The 18,949-nt window shown below is 33.7% G+C and overlaps 1 protein-coding gene across 6 annotated transcripts in view; it reads left to right on the top strand.

Moving 5' to 3' along the window:
* The window catches only part of ATP11A (ATPase phospholipid transporting 11A), a 117,126-nt gene that overhangs the window by 82,224 nt on the left and 15,953 nt on the right, over nucleotides 1-18,949 (top strand). For 4 of the 6 annotated variants that reach the window (XM_079323176.1, XM_079323178.1, XM_079323179.1 and 1 more), the window contains exons 13-26: nucleotides 1,374-1,547; nucleotides 2,939-3,102; nucleotides 3,390-3,461; nucleotides 4,935-5,008; nucleotides 5,247-5,350; nucleotides 7,025-7,206; nucleotides 7,728-7,979; nucleotides 9,802-9,976; nucleotides 11,207-11,309; nucleotides 11,563-11,708; nucleotides 12,670-12,729; nucleotides 14,309-14,436; nucleotides 16,155-16,290; nucleotides 16,857-16,880. In XM_079323176.1, the coding sequence (XP_079179302.1) occupies nucleotides 1,374-1,547; nucleotides 2,939-3,102; nucleotides 3,390-3,461; nucleotides 4,935-5,008; nucleotides 5,247-5,350; nucleotides 7,025-7,206; nucleotides 7,728-7,979; nucleotides 9,802-9,976; nucleotides 11,207-11,309; nucleotides 11,563-11,708; nucleotides 12,670-12,729; nucleotides 14,309-14,436; nucleotides 16,155-16,290; nucleotides 16,857-16,880 (1,794 nt within the window). The remainder of the gene's footprint in view (nucleotides 1-1,373; nucleotides 1,548-2,938; nucleotides 3,103-3,389; nucleotides 3,462-4,934; nucleotides 5,009-5,246; nucleotides 5,351-7,024; nucleotides 7,207-7,727; nucleotides 7,980-9,801; nucleotides 9,977-11,206; nucleotides 11,310-11,562; nucleotides 11,709-12,669; nucleotides 12,730-14,308; nucleotides 14,437-16,154; nucleotides 16,291-16,856; nucleotides 16,881-18,949) is intronic. The other 2 variants (XM_079323177.1, XM_079323181.1) reach the window with 1 other exon arrangement.

The following is an 18,949-nucleotide window of genomic DNA, read 5'->3' as shown; positions in this document are numbered from 1 at the left end:
TAATTTAAAAAGTAAAATTAAGATATTTTTATTTTCATGATCAAAAATTCTGATTCTTACCCAGTCAGTGGAATTCAGTTAGCATTACTGTAGTGGTAAGGGATAAACACCTTCCTCTCCATTGATTATAAAGGGAAATTACATAAGCATCTATCTTCCTTAGATAAAAAGTTACATGGAAAAAACTCAACCCTATTTGTCTGACTAGACTGACACTGCAAGTCCAGAGACAAGTTTCATCCATGAAAATAATCAATTGTCAGTTTCACTTTTGAAAAGAAATTCTGTTTTGTGTTAAGAAAATCATCACCTTGAGACAGATAGCATTTTGTAACTTTTATGATGAAACTGAATGTGGGGGTTGAGATTAAAAAATCCATATAAATCCTATCCACTCTGAAAAAAGCTTAATTGCAGGTATTTTGTCCACAGATAAAAAGCCACCAGAAAATTTGGCATTTGCCTTTTCAGATTAGTGAATATTATAAAAGTCAATGTCAGTGGAAGGTGTGCATAATTAATGATGTTTTTGAAGACTGAGCAAAAATTTATTTGGTTTTTAGTTTGTTCAATGCACTGCATTAATGGTGATGTTTGATAAACAATCTGATTAATTCTAAGTAATAGCCTTATTTTCAGCGTTTATTTCCTTATCTTACTTAATTTTCTTTCTTTATCAAATATGATATGCTGTATGTATACAGTACCTACATCTAGGATCCAAAATTGAGCCAGTCTAGTTCTTCCAGTGATAATTCAGATTGTGTTTTTATTTTTAGTATTGTTAGACTTAAGTGTTGGGCTGGGGCTCATTGTAAAAGATAATGAAAAATTCAATATTGAGACAAAATAAGAGTTTCCAGGGTAATTACATTGTCTGTGTGTAACTGTATCTGTCCACAATCCTGATTTAAAATAAGGTAAGTGTACTGGGGAATTCTGTTACTACTCTAAAGACTGTTCTGACAGTAACTGATCCAAATCCAGGCATGTGCATTAAATAATAATCCCTGGAAAATGAAATTTGTATGCATTTTGTTTCTATAAATACCTGTCTTACAGCAAAAAAAAAAAAAAAAAACATTAAAAAACCAAAGAGGACCTAAAGAGAAGAGTGAAAGTAGGTTAAACACAAATTTACATGTGTTATGAGGCAAAAGATAACATTGTTTGACACTCTTGTAGGATAAAATCTTTCAGGGCCTATATTTCTATGGAGATAACTGGCAAAAGAAATTGTTGTCTTCCTTTTTTGAAAGACCATAAGAATTTTTAAAGGAAGATGTAACCCAGTAATAAACTCAGTTTTTTTCAGAAATGTTGGAAGATCTCTGTTCACATTCCTACTGTTTTTATTTTGTGCTCATATGCAGATTGAGTATGTCTTCACAGATAAAACAGGAACATTAACTGAGAACAATATGGAATTTGTAGAATGTTGCATTGAAGGGCATGTTTATATACCACATGTTATCTGCAATGGACAAATCCTCCATGATTGTACAGGCATTGATATGATTGATTCATCTCCAGGAGGTAGTGGAAAGGTATAACTCTTTCTATGTTCTTGTGTTTTTTATGATGAAGCATGAAAATTGATCTGTACTGATGAAGGGAACATTAAAAATTCAATATTCTTGAATTTTACTAATCAAAGTAGATAACTGCATAGTTAAAAGTAAGACTTAAAGGCTTCATGGGAAGTTTCTCATTTCAATGCAGTTGTAAAACTGAGTTAAAACCCAAATGTAGAACTTTCTCTAATTAACAGCTACAGACACAGTTAACTGGTTTCCATTTAAGCTTAGCTGCAACAGGGAAAGCAAGACAAGAAAATCGTTAAAGGGGAAAATAAGGGCTTAGTGCAAGCCCTTATTTAGTCATCACTGAGTGAAAACATGTCCAGAGAATGGTTTGTGATCAAATTAAATTACTTTAAAATGTGATTTAATTTAGCCACATCTGAAGTGTGCTACCTACAGCATGTGTTGTGGCTGTTTGTTGTGTAAAGCAAAATTAATTGAGAGTTTGGGAGTCTCCACATGCCAACAGGTGAACAGGATGTATATGGGCAGGATAATTACAGCCAAAGTATGATGTATTTTTTATTACATCTGTACAATATCATATCATTCCCACTCACTTCATAGCATACCCTTCACTGTGACAAAGTGAGGTCTCTTAAAATATGTTGGTGTAATTCAGCAGCCTTTTGTCTCTCACCCATGGCCCTCAGAGTGTGGTCCTGAGGTATGCTGAGTTTTTATCTTGGAATCACAATGGCACAGACAGTTTACATTTAACAGCACAGAAGAATTGGTTTCAGACACAAAGATAAAGATGTAACACAGACAGGTATCCATGAAATAGAAATCTCTTTCTGTTGCCAGGAGCTGTCGTTACCAAACCATCTGAAGTTTTATAGGAAGTGGTTGGCTGGAGCTGACAAAGTATGAGCACTTCAGTAATTTATTTAGTTCTGAGGGGTGTTTAAGCTGCTCAAGAGACTGAAATCTGTAAGCCCCACTAAGGCCTGTGGTCCAGGTACTACATCCTTTTGTGAGAACTCAGGACTTCTAAATTATACCTTGACTAGTATTTAATTAATACAAGTTGTTAAAGTTTAAGCAAATGTAAAGAAAAAGTACCTTTAGCCACATCTAGGCATTCAGATGAGGTAGAAGAAGCACGCTGGGGGTTTTTTGCATCATTAGCTTGACTTGTACTTGCAACCCCAGCAACCTGACTTGTATGGCAATCCTAAGGGTACAAACATCTGTGACACAATTGTGTGGTTACCATGGGGAAAGATCTGGCTCCCCCTCAAGGAGTCTGCCTTTGTCTGATCAATAATCAGCAGTAATCACATCGGTCACCTCCCAAAAGAAGAGTTTTCAAGTGATAACATGTCATGACAACCATTCCTTTTATTTTTCAGGAAAGAGAGGAGCTATTTTTCCGAGCTCTCTGTCTTTGCCACACTGTTCAGGTAAAGGATGATGACAGTGTGGATGGTTTGAAGAAAAACCAGGTAGCAAGAAGACCTTGTATATATATCTCATCATCACCTGATGAAGTTGCTTTAGTTGAAGGAATACAGAGGTATGTTTCTACTTAGGTATTATATTTTTCTAAATTACATACCTAGTCACTGAAGCTCAAAATTGGTTTCAGAACAAAAGTTGTAGTAACAAACACCAAGTAATCTACAGCTGACTGCTTTCTTAACATGAATTCATGAATATTCATAGCCTAAAATCAACTAAAAACAGTTTGGGATTTTGGTGTTGGTTTTTTATGGGCTCAGTCTTAAGTCCTTATTATATGCTTAAATCAGATAATTATATATTTGTAGCATTCATTCTCTTGTTCTGTGTTTCATTTTACAGACTTGGTTATACCTATCTAAGGCTGAAAGACAATTATATGGAGATCTTAAATCGGGAAAATAACATAGAAAAGTGAGTGGTTTAGAGTATAACAAAATAGACTGATGATAAGTTTTTGTTAATATGTGTAATAAACCATTGTTTCCTTACTCATGAATTTTTAAGTCAGGAAAGTCAGAAACCTTGTGTTTTAGTAGAAAAGTAAAGAAAATTTAGTAATTTTAATTGCTTTCACTGTTTTGACATTATATGCAGTATAAAATATTGATATGACAATGAAGGTGTGGTGTGGGATTCATGACCTAATCTAATAAATCCTGATGGTTTTATATATGGTAAATAATATATTCTTAATAGAAAATGCTGTGTACCCAATTTGTTATTCACAAATAACCCATGGAATTTACAAGAGGGTAGTATCTGTAGAATAAATTTTGTGAACCTTAATATGAGTCAAATTTTCAATAAGATTGAAATATTCCGGGTGTTCTGTGGTATATACATATCCTTGAAAGTTTACCTTACACTTCTCTAGAGACATGTCTGCTGGTTAAATCTGTTGTATATCTGGATCTTCCTGCTTGGGTACTCTGCTAACTACACAGGAACTCTTGGACACAAATGCAGAAAATCTGCTGTTACTTTATCCCCTTGTAGGATAATATGGAGAATTTTTCCTAAAGGTTACTTCAGACTTTTTTGGCTCAGCTCATAAGAACTGGATCAGTATCATTTGGTGACTCAGAAGAAAACACTCTAATCATTGAGAATTTTCTCCCAAATGCATCACAGTTTGTAAACATAGGCCTGATGCAGCTTTGCACAGGTCTGAGTTTCTAGGGTGTTAAAAGGACTTAGGACTGAAGGATCTAAACAAGCAGATCTGGACAGATATGAATCCTGAGAGGCTCTCTTAAATTAACAGAAATAAGAGAGTAAATAATAGAAGTATACAAACTGATGAAACCAAAACAGTGCAACAGGAGTTTCTGTTCATTTTTTCTCTTAGAAAGGAAAGGAATGTATGATAAAATCAAATTATAGAAGTAATGGCAAGTATAAAACCAGTAAAAAGAAATTTTTTTTCACTTGAATAAAATATCAACTTTTGAGCAAGATTATGAAATTAGGTCAGCACTTTTGGGAGATAGTAATAGTAAAAATTTGAAAAATATAAAAGACTTGTGTGTGTAAGCATGCATTTCAAGTTCTAAGGCTATGTCTAAGTATTATACACAGAAACTTACTTTATAATCAGTACAGTGCTATGCTGCAAGGTTTCTAGTCTTCTACTTAAATAAATTAGATTGACTATACATCCAAAAATACACAAGTTCTGTTTCAAGAAATTATGAGCTAAGGGCTTTTCTTGTTTATTATTTGCAACCTACTGTTTCATTCTGTACTAGTTCCATATTCCATAGGCCTCAACATAATCTTCCATGTTAGAAGTAATGTTTAATTTATATACTTGAAGTAATAATAACCAACTTAGAGATCAGGAAGAATAGAGTTGTGTAAAAAATAGTTCTGATTCTGTTTCAGGTTTGAATTATTGGAAGTTTTCAGTTTTGATTCTGTGAGACGGCGAATGAGTGTGATCGTTAAATCTTCAACAGGTAGGGCTGTCACATTCTGTTAGATTTTTTTGTTTCACTTGAATTTGTTTCAGATTTATCAGTTAAGGATTAAACATAGTCTGTATGCCTTTCTTTATAAAATAAGAGACCAGGTAGTAGCATGAGTACAAATGCTATAAAAATGTTGAAAGAAAATATTTTGAAAATTTATTAATTTTGATGTTTATTGAAGAAAGTATATTTAGTCATTTTGAATTCCATGTGCTGTCTCTTTTAGGTGATATATTTCTGTTTTGTAAGGGAGCAGATTCCTCCATATTTCCTAGGGTTAAAGAAGGTAAAATTGACCAAATACGATCCCGAGTAGAACGCAATGCAGTGGTAAGATTACATTTTATTGATCTGTTCACATGATATCAGTGTCAAAAAGAAATTAAGTGCTCTGACCTCCTGCTTTATCTGTTAACAGATTTGTCTTTACAGGTACCAAGGTTATTCTGTGCCAAGGTTCACTCAGTGTTTGCGGGTAGCAGTATGTGTAACTGCCTTATTTGCATCTGTCCCCTATCTCATCTTCCAAATGTCAGCTGTGGTGCAATATGAATGCATTAGATATGCACAGTTGTGTGTTAAACCAGAGGTCATTAGTTAGTTCATTAGTATTTTCACAATTGTGGTTTGGATTAATTTTTTAATAGAAGAAAAGTGAAAACCTGTGAATCTCCATTAAAACTATTGCTAGTTTCATTCCCCAGCCTTAGCAACTGTGATTTGCTGCCTTTGATTGCTTTACAGGTTCTGGGGAGACAGTGCAGTGATCATCCATATCTTATATTTTAGCTTGCTAAAAATCAGCTATGAACTGACTGATCACCTTTAAAAGAAATTCAGAACTTGGTTTTACCTAAAAGTAGTATTTGGAGTTGTAAAGTACTGAATTGTGTTATGTCCAAAAATATGCAGAACTCATTGCAATACAGCCAGTATTGCAAACAGCCAGTCTTACATAGCATATAATTTGCTGGCATCCAGCACTCAAACTGAAAACAAAGTATTATTACAGACAATGGGGGGAAAAAACCTACAGTGTCACCTGCTTCTGTTTTGAAGCGAAAAACTTTCAAAGTGCTTTACTAAGCTTCATTATATGGAACAGCTGTGTGATAATTAGAAGTAAAAGAGGCTAATGAAATTGAAAAGTATTTACATATCATATCCATTCGGTGTCTGTCAAGAAAGAAATCCAAACCAGCACCTATTTTTTCATCCCATATAATTGGAAATAGGACTGGCTCCTATTGAGAAGCTTCTCAAAGAAAATACCTGGCACCTCCTTTTATCAGTATCAAGTGGCAGGGAGGTATTTTAATAATTCTCCTTCGTGTTTTGGTAATAAAGTAACTATACAAAGACCTACTGGATGGATTAAAGCTAAGGAAGCTGAAGTGCCAGTTAATTGGTGTTGTGAGAAGAAATATATATCTCAGGTGACAAAACTTTACTGTGTTATAATAGTGTTTCCCCACTATAGAGAATCTATTTACTCCATTTCATATTCATCACACAATCCAGAAGTTGATGCAGTCTGAAACACCACAGCTAAATTCTAGTTTTCACTTGACTGAAATGGTATAGTTGGATTTTCACTTTCAGTTCTCTTTGTGATGTTTGGTCCCTGTCTGTGATCTGCTGCTACGCAACATCAAAATCAGGCTCTGCAGAGTTGCTGTGTATATTACTATTATTTATTCTGACTCATCCTGCCTAACTATACACATAGGGAATGAAACCTTTACCTTGACTTTGCCTTCTCTTGTAATTTCATATATCCAGTTGGATCACTGAGCTGTTTATCTTCTGGGAGATTGATGTTGGCCCATCAGGTTGTAGCTGCTTCCAGAGCAGAACAGAATTAAGCTGAGCCATATCCTAGTCTAAACTATACTGTACCAGTCTGTACTTAGTCACTTCATGATGTTTCTTTTTCAAATCCTCCAGCATAAACACCAGCAAGAAGTCTAAGAAGAGTTTTTAAAATTCATTTTGTTTCTTTAGGAGGGACTGCGAACATTGTGTGTTGCATATAAAAAGCTCACAGCAGAAGAGTATAGCAATGTACAGAAGCTGCTGCAAAATGCAAAGTTGGCCCTTCGGGACAGGGACAAGAAGTTGGCAGAAGTGTATGAGAAGATAGAAAGAGATTTTATATTACTTGGTGCTACAGCTGTTGAAGATCGGTTAGTTAACATTTCTTAGTTTCTTATGTTCAGTGGTGGTGACAAAGTAAATGAAGACTCTTTTTCTGCATTACAGATTTATTTGGGAAACCCCTTATTTTAACCAATTCCACACCCTTAGCTTGCTGAAGTTACAGATATATATATAGTTACTTTATAACCTAGTAGGCAAGTAATAATTGTTAAGTGTACAAAAACCAGTGTCTTTGAACCATTTACATGCATGTAATAATTTACTGATCCAGTTATAGGCAAAAGTTTCAGAGGAAAGGACTATGAAATGGGTGCTGAGGAAATGAAGGAAGAAACCTTAAGTCTTAAAGAGATTCAAAAACATATACTAGTTCCCTAAACATTTTTTGAGTCATACTTCGGGGAAAATTCTTAGGTCTGATAACTTCTATTTTTATTTGTTTTTAAACAAATGTTTGAAATTTTTATTTGTTTATATAAATATTTCAATAAAGACCTTGCTCATTTCTAAGCAGTCTGTCAATGTATTTTGTCAATTGACTTTGCAGACTACAAGAAAAAGCTGCTGACACTATTGAAGCACTCCAGAAAGCAGGAATTAAAGTGTGGGTTCTGACAGGAGACAAAATGGAGACTGCTGCAGCTACTTGCTATGCTTGCAAACTGTTCCGAAGAAATACACAAATACTTGAGCTAACCACAAAGAAAATTGAGGAGCAAAGTTTGCACGATGTGCTTTTTGACCTGAACAAAACTGTCATAAGGCAAAATGGCAGCTTAACCAGGGATACCTTCTCAGGGTAAGAAAAATGTTGGATTTTCAAATGGGCTCCTGGACATTTTGCAAACAATGAAATTATGACCAATTACCTTAAGAACAGCAGTGTGTTTCAGTTTCTGTTGCTAATGTGTGAATTATTGTACATCAATTAAGCATAAGCTTGTTTAGATAAATTTAGGTTGTCAGTCATGACTCTTATTTCTGGTACACTTTAACTATTAAAAGAAAAAATCACTACTGATACAATAATAACTTTTCCACCATAAAACCATTAGCAATAAGTTAACAAGCATTTGTGATACTGTTTTAGCAGAGATTTTCTATAACTCTTAGCCTTACACCTTAAATCTCTGGACCAGATAAATTTTTCTTATCTCTCTTCACACTTTATACCCCATTGGTCTAATCAAGAACATTTGTATATTCAGTTAAATAAATAATTTTTCTCCATGTCATCTCTGCCATTCTGTTTAAGTACCACAGGCCTTACAAGGTGTGATCAAACATGTTTGTTCAACTTTTTGTGCCAAATTTTCTACATGTTAAAACTCTTAGATTTTTTTTTTCCTTTAGCTCCAGAACTGGAGAATAGTCCTAAGATAGTAATAGGATTCTGCCTGTATGTTCAAATTCAGGCTAAAAATATTTCACTGTAATATACCAAACATTCAGTACATTGCTTGAACTTCATAATGATACCTTTTCATTTGATATTGCTGTACACCAATGGCATTGCCTTGTTTGTGCCAGCAATAACAAAGTGGTGAAAATATCTGCAAACTGTTATTAAGGGCAGCTTACAGAATTTTATCTTTCTTGCCAAAAATAGCTTCTGTTCTAGTAAAAGTGATGGAGATGCTAAAATACATAGTAATGAATACGGTGTTTGTCTCACAAAAACTTGTCTTGGTGAAACCATGTTTGTTGAAACCCTGCACACAGTAGTGTATAACCTTGGAATAAAAATAAACCTCAGTGTACATTTATACAACATTCACTGTTGACCTGGAGCCTGAGGCTGCTGGGTAATGCAGGCAGATGCAAGGGTGCTCTGAAATAACTTGTTTGGATGCCATGGAAAATGGTTCCCACAGTCCAGACCATTATATCTTCCCCATTGTTCAGTGTATGATAAAATACTTCCTATGATTGTGGTTACACTTCTAGCAATGCTCAAATTACTGCAGGCATAGTGCTAATAGATTTTTATGGATAAGAATATCGTAATGTTATAGGAAACATAAATAATTACTATATTTTAGTATTATAAATAAAAGTAAACCTGTATTTGACATAGCCATACTATAGATGTAGACAGTGGCCTTAACTAGTTGGGCCAGCAGGTTTCTTGTAGACATTTCCTTTAAGGCACAATTAATTTACTTCTGTAAATGTAGGCCCTTGAAAAAAAACATATTTCCTCATCAGAGTACCAAAGGCCTATCCCTTTTCCCTTCAACTTATTTTTCCTCTGTTATGGAATGTGCCACAAAATTAACTATTCCTGCAGCTTGGTTTACCTCACTGCAGTTCTTGGAACCTTTTCAAACCAAACTGAAAATTCATTAATTATACACTCATACTCACTGGTGAAATCACTGAGGTATCAGATTTATGTATTCAAACTAGTGAATCACTGAATATTTTCAACATAGTCCAGAATTTTAAAATCTTGTAAATACTAGTCTTATACAAGAAATTTCCTTTAGGATTAACTTAGTGGTATTCTATACTCATTGTTTTTTGTTAAATAATTTTCACATAATTTTTACTGCCAGATTTTAAATGTGTCTGAGAATTTTCCAGTGACAGTTTTTTTTTTTTTTTTTATCCCTGAACAGACTTTCAACTGATACACAAGATTATGGTTTAATTATTGATGGAGCAGCATTATCATTAATAATGAAACCAAGACATGATGGAAGCTCTGGTAACTACAGAGAGATATTTCTTAATATTTGCAGGAACTGTAGTGCAGTGTTATGCTGTCGAATGGCACCTCTGCAAAAAGCACAGGTTTGTGTTTAATTCATAATTGCTTGTTAGCTATGCACATATGTAAATATTGAAGGTTAATACTCTGTATGAGTTACTATGATAACTTAAGATTCTACCATTCATTTTTGTATCTTCTGAAATAGAAAAAGCTAAAAAAAAAGGAGAGGAAAGGATGCTGGCACGCAATAATGGTATGATAAAACAGCACCCAGCTGTGTACCTGAATATGATTTAGGTGCATGCTGTTCACATTTTATGGTTGATGCATGCTAATATGAACATATTTAATAAATTAACTAACTGCTCTTTTTTTAACCTAAAAGGCTTTGTAGAGTCTTCTCTTTCGACACTACAAGAACCTATGTTACTTATTGCCCCAGAGTGATATTTTTTCTCTCTTTTTAATATAAGTGGAAAACCTAGAAGTACCCAGACAAAAAATGTGTGCATTATCATGTTTAAGTATGCCTGACTGTTGCATTTGTCATTTCTATCAACTAATAACATATCCTTCCATTACTGAAACCTCTCAAGATAGCTGAAGAACTTTTAAAGGAAAGAAGTACTGGAATATGCATTTATTTTTTCTTTCAGTTTGTCATGTCTTTTTCTCAGTGTGCAGGTACAGCATATGTAACCCTTATTCACATTAACAAATGTATTTAGCCAGCACTATAACTATCTGGAAGTTTGTAGAAGTTTTTAGTTGCAGCTGACTCGGTACCAAATTTACAGAGGTGATAATTTGTAATGGAGAGATTTGAAGTCAAATTTTTGGACAGTTTATATGTCAATGGTTTTTGTATGTATACAGAGTCCAATATATTTACTTAAATGCAGGAAAAATGTTAAACAAATGAGAAAACAGAAGTTTTTAGTTTTTCTTTTCAGCATTTCTTTGAAATGGTGCACTCTGTCTTTGGAAGCCTCATAATTTATTGATGCGCTGACACAGCATTAAGCAATCTCAACAACATCTTCCCTTATTTGGCTCTTCCTTTCTCCTGTCCCATCTCTTTCAATGTATTTTCTCCTGGAAATATTTTAAAAATGTTTGGGAAAAATACTTTGTAATATGAAGGAACTGTGATCTTTATGCACAGCTGTTGCATTGAGCAATGTTGGTTTTGTGTTCCTTCAGAGAATTTCTTATAAAACTGTCTTTGTAATTTTTATTTAATGTTTCATTTACACAAAATAAGCAAACCATTACAGAGGTGAATTTGTAACACTGGTTTTTTTTTCCAGATTGTAAAGTTGATTAAGTTGTCAAAAGAACATCCTATCACATTAGCAATTGGTGATGGAGCAAATGATGTCAGTATGATTCTAGAAGCACATGTTGGTATAGGTAAGCCTGCTTCTTAGTATTATTTCAAGTGAAATGACAAAAACCAAATATTTCTTAAAAACAGGCAGTCTCAATGAATCAGGTTATATGTGTTATAGACAACTTTTAGTGCAATTATCCTAGGAATGAGATACAGTTGTGATCTCCCATTAAATCAGTACTGTAGCATTATTATATAATTTTGCAATTAATGGTATCTTTTAAATAGTTCTTTAGTTATTAAATAGGTTCACCTCTTTATTGTTTTTTAAAGGAATCATTGGCAAAGAAGGTCGTCAAGCAGCAAGAAACAGTGACTATGCAATACCTAAATTTAAACATTTGAAAAAAATGTTGCTTGTTCATGGGCATTTTTATTACATTAGGATATCTGAACTTGTGCAATACTTCTTTTATAAGGTAGGAGAATGCTTATTCTAATTACATAAACCTTAAAAACTTAAATGGTAATATCTGACTATATACAGTTTTTGCAGCTAATGGTACAAACCAACAACAATTCCATAAAGAGATTTTCTTGAGTACCAGATGCAATGCAGAAATGGGATTATTGTTTTTATTCTGAATGTGAAGTAATACAGCTTTTATATAGATAGATTCTGTAATAGATGTTACATTTAGAACCAAAATTTTTATCTTATTTTTTCGTTTCTTACGAATTCCATCTCGGATTGGTCCGCTTATTTCCAGTAACTTCCAGGCTGTCTCTGTAGTGAACTTGTAAATCACACTGGAAATAGTATTTGAGAGCTTAGATATTACTGCAAATTAAGTTACACTAAATTCATTAGGATAATGTAGGTGGAGAAAGTTCATAGTAAGCATCCCCCTGTTTAGACAGTTATTTCTGAATGTTAGTCAAAAATCCAAGTTTTTTGGTAAGCAATGAATGATTATAGAAAGGAACTGTCACAGGGTAATTCAGGGTTCTAGTGTTTGACTATAGGTGTAATTGGGAGAGGATGATATTTGAGATTACAGCTAGAAACATCTTGCAGTTGCTTTGCTGGAAACCATGCTAACCAGGGTATCCACACTTGCTTATCATGGTTTATCTCTTCCTGTGGATTGTCCCTTTCTGGCTTTGCTTTAACTCATCTATTCCTGGGTCCTGCATTTCACTGCCCTTGAATTTTTGAACTGTAGCTTTGTAAGATTGTTTTGAAAATATTTTAAGTGGTTATTTCTAACAGTATTACTGCAAGATGTGACTGTTGGGGTTTAATAGATGTAGTTTTTTCTACTATTCCTGCAATGCTCATTATTGTTAGTGTTATAAAACTATGATATATATATCTTACAATACTGTATATAAATTAGTGCTTGTGTTTTGCTTGACAACAGTCACTTTGTTTTTCAGAATGTCTGCTTCATTTTTCCTCAGTTTTTGTATCAGTTCTTCTGTGGGTTTTCACAACAGGTTAGTTGATCTTTTTCCATCAATGTCATGTTTTTTTGGACATCTAACATCTATTTTTCTTTTTTTATAAAAAAAAGGAGGATCTGCCTGAGAATTTAGTGTTAATTTACACAAACAAGAACATCACTTTTGGTTCTTATGGTATTCAGTGGCAATTGCATTTAAGTTACAGAAATTTTATGAATTATCATAAAACCAATATTAAAATTAAAGAATACAAAAATGCAATATTTGGAAGTGTCAGTACAAAGTGAAATGTCTGTGGGAAATGTACAGTCAGTTAGATTTAAGCCTACTGGACATGAATAGAGGAAATCCTGAAAGATGAGTAATTGAACCAGTTGTTCATTTTTAGAATCCAGAATGAAAATGAGAAAATAAACTAGTATTCTCTAGGATGAGCAGATATGAATTATAATTTTCAGATGAATAGCAGCATTCAGTTAGTTGAAAAGAAAATACAAAAACTGAAAACTTCAGGAAAAGTGAACTGTTGCTTAGCAGAAAAGTGCCATTATTCAGGAAACAACCCAGTGTTTGCCTTCCTGAATTTTTATTTTCTCTTCTCCCTTGTTCTCCTCTAATTTATGTAGAAAAGATCTGCCTCTTCTTTCTTCTAAATGATGGAGCAAAAAATAAAGGAATGAATAACTGTATTTAGACAAAAAAAGTTTATGTTTTCAGTATTAAATAGAGTGAGAATTGGATTTAATTGGGAGAAAATACTACTATTGCTTGAATTTGTTGAAAGAAAGCCCAAGGAGTTAAAATGACAAAACTATTTTTTCTGTTTTGGTTTCTGTTTCAAACGACCACTGGCAACTTTGTAGGTTTTTATAAAGCATTGTTAGGACTTAGATATGAAAGCATGTGTTATGAAAATTTAGCTTAATTTTTATCCTGTTAAGTGATAAATATAAATTTGAATCAAAAAAGGGGGTTGATAGAAATTTTTCCAGAATAAATGATCACCAAATAGGTTTTGGGAAATAAACAGCTCTTTTTGTGGGGTGACATGGTAGGTTTGAGGTTACAGATAATGCATATGTGGAAAAGCTTCTCAGTGAGAAGAAAAATCAAAGACACATTGGGATGTTTCTTTGTGAAGCTCATTGTAGTCACACACGGCTGCAAAACCTCTGGAGTGTTCCTGCTTCTTCTCTGAATATCTCCATGTTTTATAGACAATTGAGGAGATAAAAGAGGAGGGAGAGACATGGATGTTGTGTCAGAGAATAATTTCTGTCTCTACAGGAATGTGCTGTTCAGTTTGGTTACTTTGGAGTTGGTAGTACAACTGAAACAATAGGAGGATCTAGTATGTGGATGAGACTGGTTCATGAAATAGATTTTTAGCTGATCTTTTTCCTCCAAGTAAATGGGATACAAGTAGAGAATTGAGTCCTATAACAGTTAGCATCTGTTCAGGGGTATTTGCCTGCATTCTGAAGGAATATAGCTTTGGTTTCCTGCAGAAGTTCATGCATTCTTTTAAAACCAAGTCTCATGCAGAAGATTTAATTTTAAAGTATGATTTAATTTTATGTTAAATTAAGATTTAATTCTTTTCCATCTACAGACTTTATATGATACTGCGTATCTAACACTGTACAATATCAGCTTCACCTCCCTTCCTATCCTCTTGTACAGTCTAATGGAACAACATATCAGTCCAGACACACTCAAGAGAGAGCCTTCCCTGTACAGGTAAAATTAAAACATTTTAGCCCAAAGTTTGACTGTTCAGTTGTGGGATCTGTGTCTGTTACAGTGGAAGTCATCAGGATTTCTGTACCACAAGGGTACAGCAGAACATCAGATACACTGCAGCAGAAGGGTTAAAGACCACATGCATGGCCAACAAAGTACAATAGATAACCATGTGTGTTTACATGCACATTTACAAACCACACCATGGACTTGCTACAAAGGGAGTGAGAGAAAAATAGATATCACTGTTTAACAAAAGGAAATTAGGAGATTTATTTTACTACTCTTTATTTACTCCAACCACGGGAAGGAAACATGGGGGACAGAAGTATTTTAAAAAAAGAAGACATTGTGGCTGTTCTATATGCATGCTTTATTCTGAAAGAAAAAATGACTGAGTGTATCAGAGGAAGTATTCTGTGTGGTGTCCAGCAGTGTCCTCTGCATATTGTTGACTCACTTCTGGGCATTGGAATTGACTTGTTTAGGTTCTTAGCCACTTGAAATACAGTTCTGGTCAATTAACTGTATTTGGTCAGCTAAATTAGAAACAGTGCCCAGTTTAGATCCTTGTAGCTGCAAAGCCAGTACATTTCAGGGATAGGTAACAGTAGTTAATCAAAGAAAAAACATTCTTTGAAAGAAGTAATATTAGCTGCCCAAAGGTTGATCAATGTAGTGATGTGTTTCTACCAAAGAAATTGAAGAGGAATACAAGAGATTACTCTTGAGTTTCAACAGTAATGTTTTTATTTTCTCTTTGATGTTTTGAATGTTTTTAATTTACAAAAGGTAATTCAGAAGCCTTTTTTTGGATTATGAAAGCTAGTGGATCTTATTTGTCAGAAACTTGTGGGGTTTGATACCTAACAGAGCTTATTACTAAACTGTTTTGAGCAATAGTGGTTGTTCTGGGCTAGATGAGGCTGTTGTTCGCCACATATGGGTTTGCACTCTATATTGTTAATCTCTGGGGAGAAATTACTTTATGTGTCATCAGGCAGTCTTTAAATGGTGGAAATACTGGCTAGTAGTAAATGTTTCTGTTACTCAGAGTTTTAATTTAACTGTGTTCTGATTTACTCTGATGTGTTCTATACTATGAGCCAGGTTGATACATGCTCATTCTGTGGACAAGAATTGAAGTTGTAACATTTAAAATTTTTTGTAGTAAGAAAATGCATGCTAGTGAAGAGTTCTGCTGTTGACAAATCCCTATATGTTTTTGTGGAAAAACATTCAAGAAGCTCTTTTAGACCTGAAGCTTCAAGTAAACTGCAAACCCTTTCACATTCTACATAAAATTAATGTTTTATTTTGTTGCAATAGTCTGTATATAAGTATCCTAGGGGAAATAAAGCAAAGTCTCCAGAGACCTCTAGTGTTACCATTTAATATCTGCAGTAGATCATGACATGCCCAGCAAGCACTGGAAAAGAGATACTTTCTATAAAAAGATTGGAAAGTAAACGGGTACATCACAGGGAGTTTGCCATTGTTGAAATAAGCAGAGTTACAGGGTGCAGTAAAAAGGGTTTAATAAGAATGAAATCAAAATAAATGAAGAGGACATTTTGAGGAAGGAGTTAGATTTGAAGTGGTAAGCAGTTGTAATGTGGAAATGTGGTGGTTTTCAAGAAACAATATGAATTATCTCATTTATCTGGGATTTTCAAACCTGCTGATAATATATACATGTTTCTTGTTTCACACAGAGATGTTGCCAAGAATGCTTTGCTGCGCTGGCGTGCATTTATTTATTGGACATTCCTAGGGTTGTTTGATGCTGTGGTATTTTTCTTTGGTGCCTATTTATTGTTAGACAACACAGTTGTGACCAGCAATGGACAGGTTAGTGTTGGAGTTCATCAGTCAGTGTTAATTTTTTTTTAATGCTAATTGTGAAATGACTGTAGTTTTAATTGTTTTCTTCAATATGTCATGCAAGATGATAACGTTTTTGTGAGTTACAGTGAGATAGATGGGTTATCTGTTTAACAAAATCTGAACTATGCAATGAAACATACTATGTATTAGTAAGCAGAGACATAGGATTGCATACTAAGCAGGAGAAATATATAACATAAATTCCATGTATTACTTCTGAATTTATACAGAAACTTTTCAGTTTCATACTTAACATGCATCGGATGAATATCTGTTTAACATATCATAAGACTCTTGGCAGAGTAGTTATGAATGATCATAAAAGATCTTAAATATAATGAGCTTTTTAATAGTTTAATTATTTTTGACATATAGCAGCTTAAAATAATCTATCTCTACTTGCTTTGCAGTCACATGAATGCAAATTTTATGAATTTTTGCATTTTATTTATTTTATCCATTGATATTTTGGTCTATTTTATTTGTGTGCTTTTTTTCTTTTTGCTACTTGCTTCTCTTCCTATCCTCAGCTAATGACAACCAGCACTCACATGGTAAGACTATTGTGGATTTGTCATGATATCCATTTCATCTTTCACTGTTCTTAAATTAAACTGTTAAAGAGCAGTAAAATATTGTTTAAGGCTACAGTTAAAAATGTTCTTTATAGCTACTCTATAAATACTTAAAATAAGAACTTTAGACAAAGTATATTGAGGTATATGAGGTGTGGTAAAGAATCATGAACTTTAAAAAAGCTTTTTGCTTCCTTGCATTTTGTTATTCTGTTGTATGCTTTTCTGTAACCTACATTTTGTTGCTGACTCTGCTAAAGAAATTTTTTTACAGTTTATGCTATAATGCGCTTTAATAGCTTTAGAAAATGTTCTCAAAGTGAGAGAGAAAATAAGCTCTACACAGTTTCATTGCTTGTTTGCAACATACACATTTGCTAGAAATGCAGTGTTCAGATATGGTTAAAAACCACCTTTGTGACGTCTATCAGAGAAATGAACTTCTGGTGTGAGAGAAAACACTTGTTTAAAAGCATTTTTTTCTAAGGACAGAATGAACTTCCACTAGGCAGAACTCTAAACTGCACTATAGCTTTTCTGGTATCATTATGCTCTCTGTTAGATGTCCAAAATTCTTCATCACCATATACTTATGGTGCTGAAAATTAGAGTTATCCTACCTGTACCAATTTTGTAAACAGTTTGTATTTCAAATATTTTGACTCTGCTCCTTTCTGAAATTCTAGTCATCTTCCATTGCACACATTCATTCTAATTCTAAGGCTCTGAAGCCAGATTAATGCCTAATTCTCAAATTTCAAATGTTGAAGTCTACAACTAGATATCCATGTTAACACTTGAAGGTAATGTGTTTGAGGAGACATTCTGAGTCTTAAGAGTCTGTGTTAGAAAATTTGTTGTTCTTTGCCTGTGTTTATATAAAAAACTTGAGAGATATTCAGCTGCAATTTTAGATATAACAGCTTGAAAATTTCAAGTGTTCAGAAATAGTCAGAGACACTTATGTGAGTTCATACACACATGAATGCTAATAAGTATTGATAGCTATTTCCCAGTTTTTAAATTATGCTTACATCTTGAAAAAGTCAGTGAAGAATTTGAAGGTTTGAAAGGTTTGCTGCTGCACCAAAATGTTATTCATGAACAGGTGAAGGGTAGAAAGCAGTAAAGAACACAAAAGAGCTGACAGTAACACTAATGCCATAAGTGCTTTGTAATGATACAAGTCAGGTTCCAGATTGTTAAAATGGGTACTGAAGTAAAAATATTGAGTTTTTCTCCCCACAATGAACTAATCACTATTTTTGCAAAACTAGTAAAAAATGAGCAAAGTCAGTATCTTTCCCATACAACGATGCCTGTCAGACTAAAATAAACCTTCTATTAAGCTTACTTCCAAACACACTTCCCCCAAAAATATTTCTCAGTGTTTTTAAATTAGTTTGAAACTATTTGCTTCCTATAGTGTGATATTACTAGGATAATGGAAAAGTGTACTTCTAATCACTGAGATCTACTTCATAAGTGCTTCCCTTGATGATTTTCTGATAAACAAGATTAAAGTGCCAAGGATTTATCTCCTGTCAGTTGTTATTAATTTGTGATACTGCTTTGTGTGTATGGTACTCCACTATGGATAGGACATCATGGTTGGTGTTGCAAAAACATGCAGTTAGAAACCAACTACAGAAGAAAGGTAATAAGAAAGGGAGGCACTATAGAAGCATTGCAGATTGCAAACATCATCCTAGTTTACCCCTATAATAAAATGTATTTCCAGAGAGATTTTCTTTATTTTAACATTTGATACAGAGTGCGTTAAATACAATTAAGCTGGGTTGAGATAGACTAAGTTAAAAGGAATAACAGAATGAGAAATACAAAACAACAGGAAGGAAGATAGGTGAGCAGAATGCTGAATTGGAACATGGAAAAATCAACAAATACAGTCACAGGAGGAGGAAAGGAAGTCATGGATAGGCTGGGACCAGAACATAGAAAAATACTTATTAATAGACTAGATGTTAATGAATAGACTTACAAAGGAATGATTCATTGCCTGACAGCATGAGTAGTATCTTGAGACA

Source organism: Erithacus rubecula (genome assembly GCF_903797595.1).
Source record: "Erithacus rubecula genome assembly, chromosome: 1".
NCBI lineage: Eukaryota > Metazoa > Chordata > Aves > Passeriformes > Muscicapidae > Erithacus > Erithacus rubecula.
Note: the sequence above shows the minus strand (reverse complement) of the source record. Positions and strands in the feature narration are given on the sequence as shown.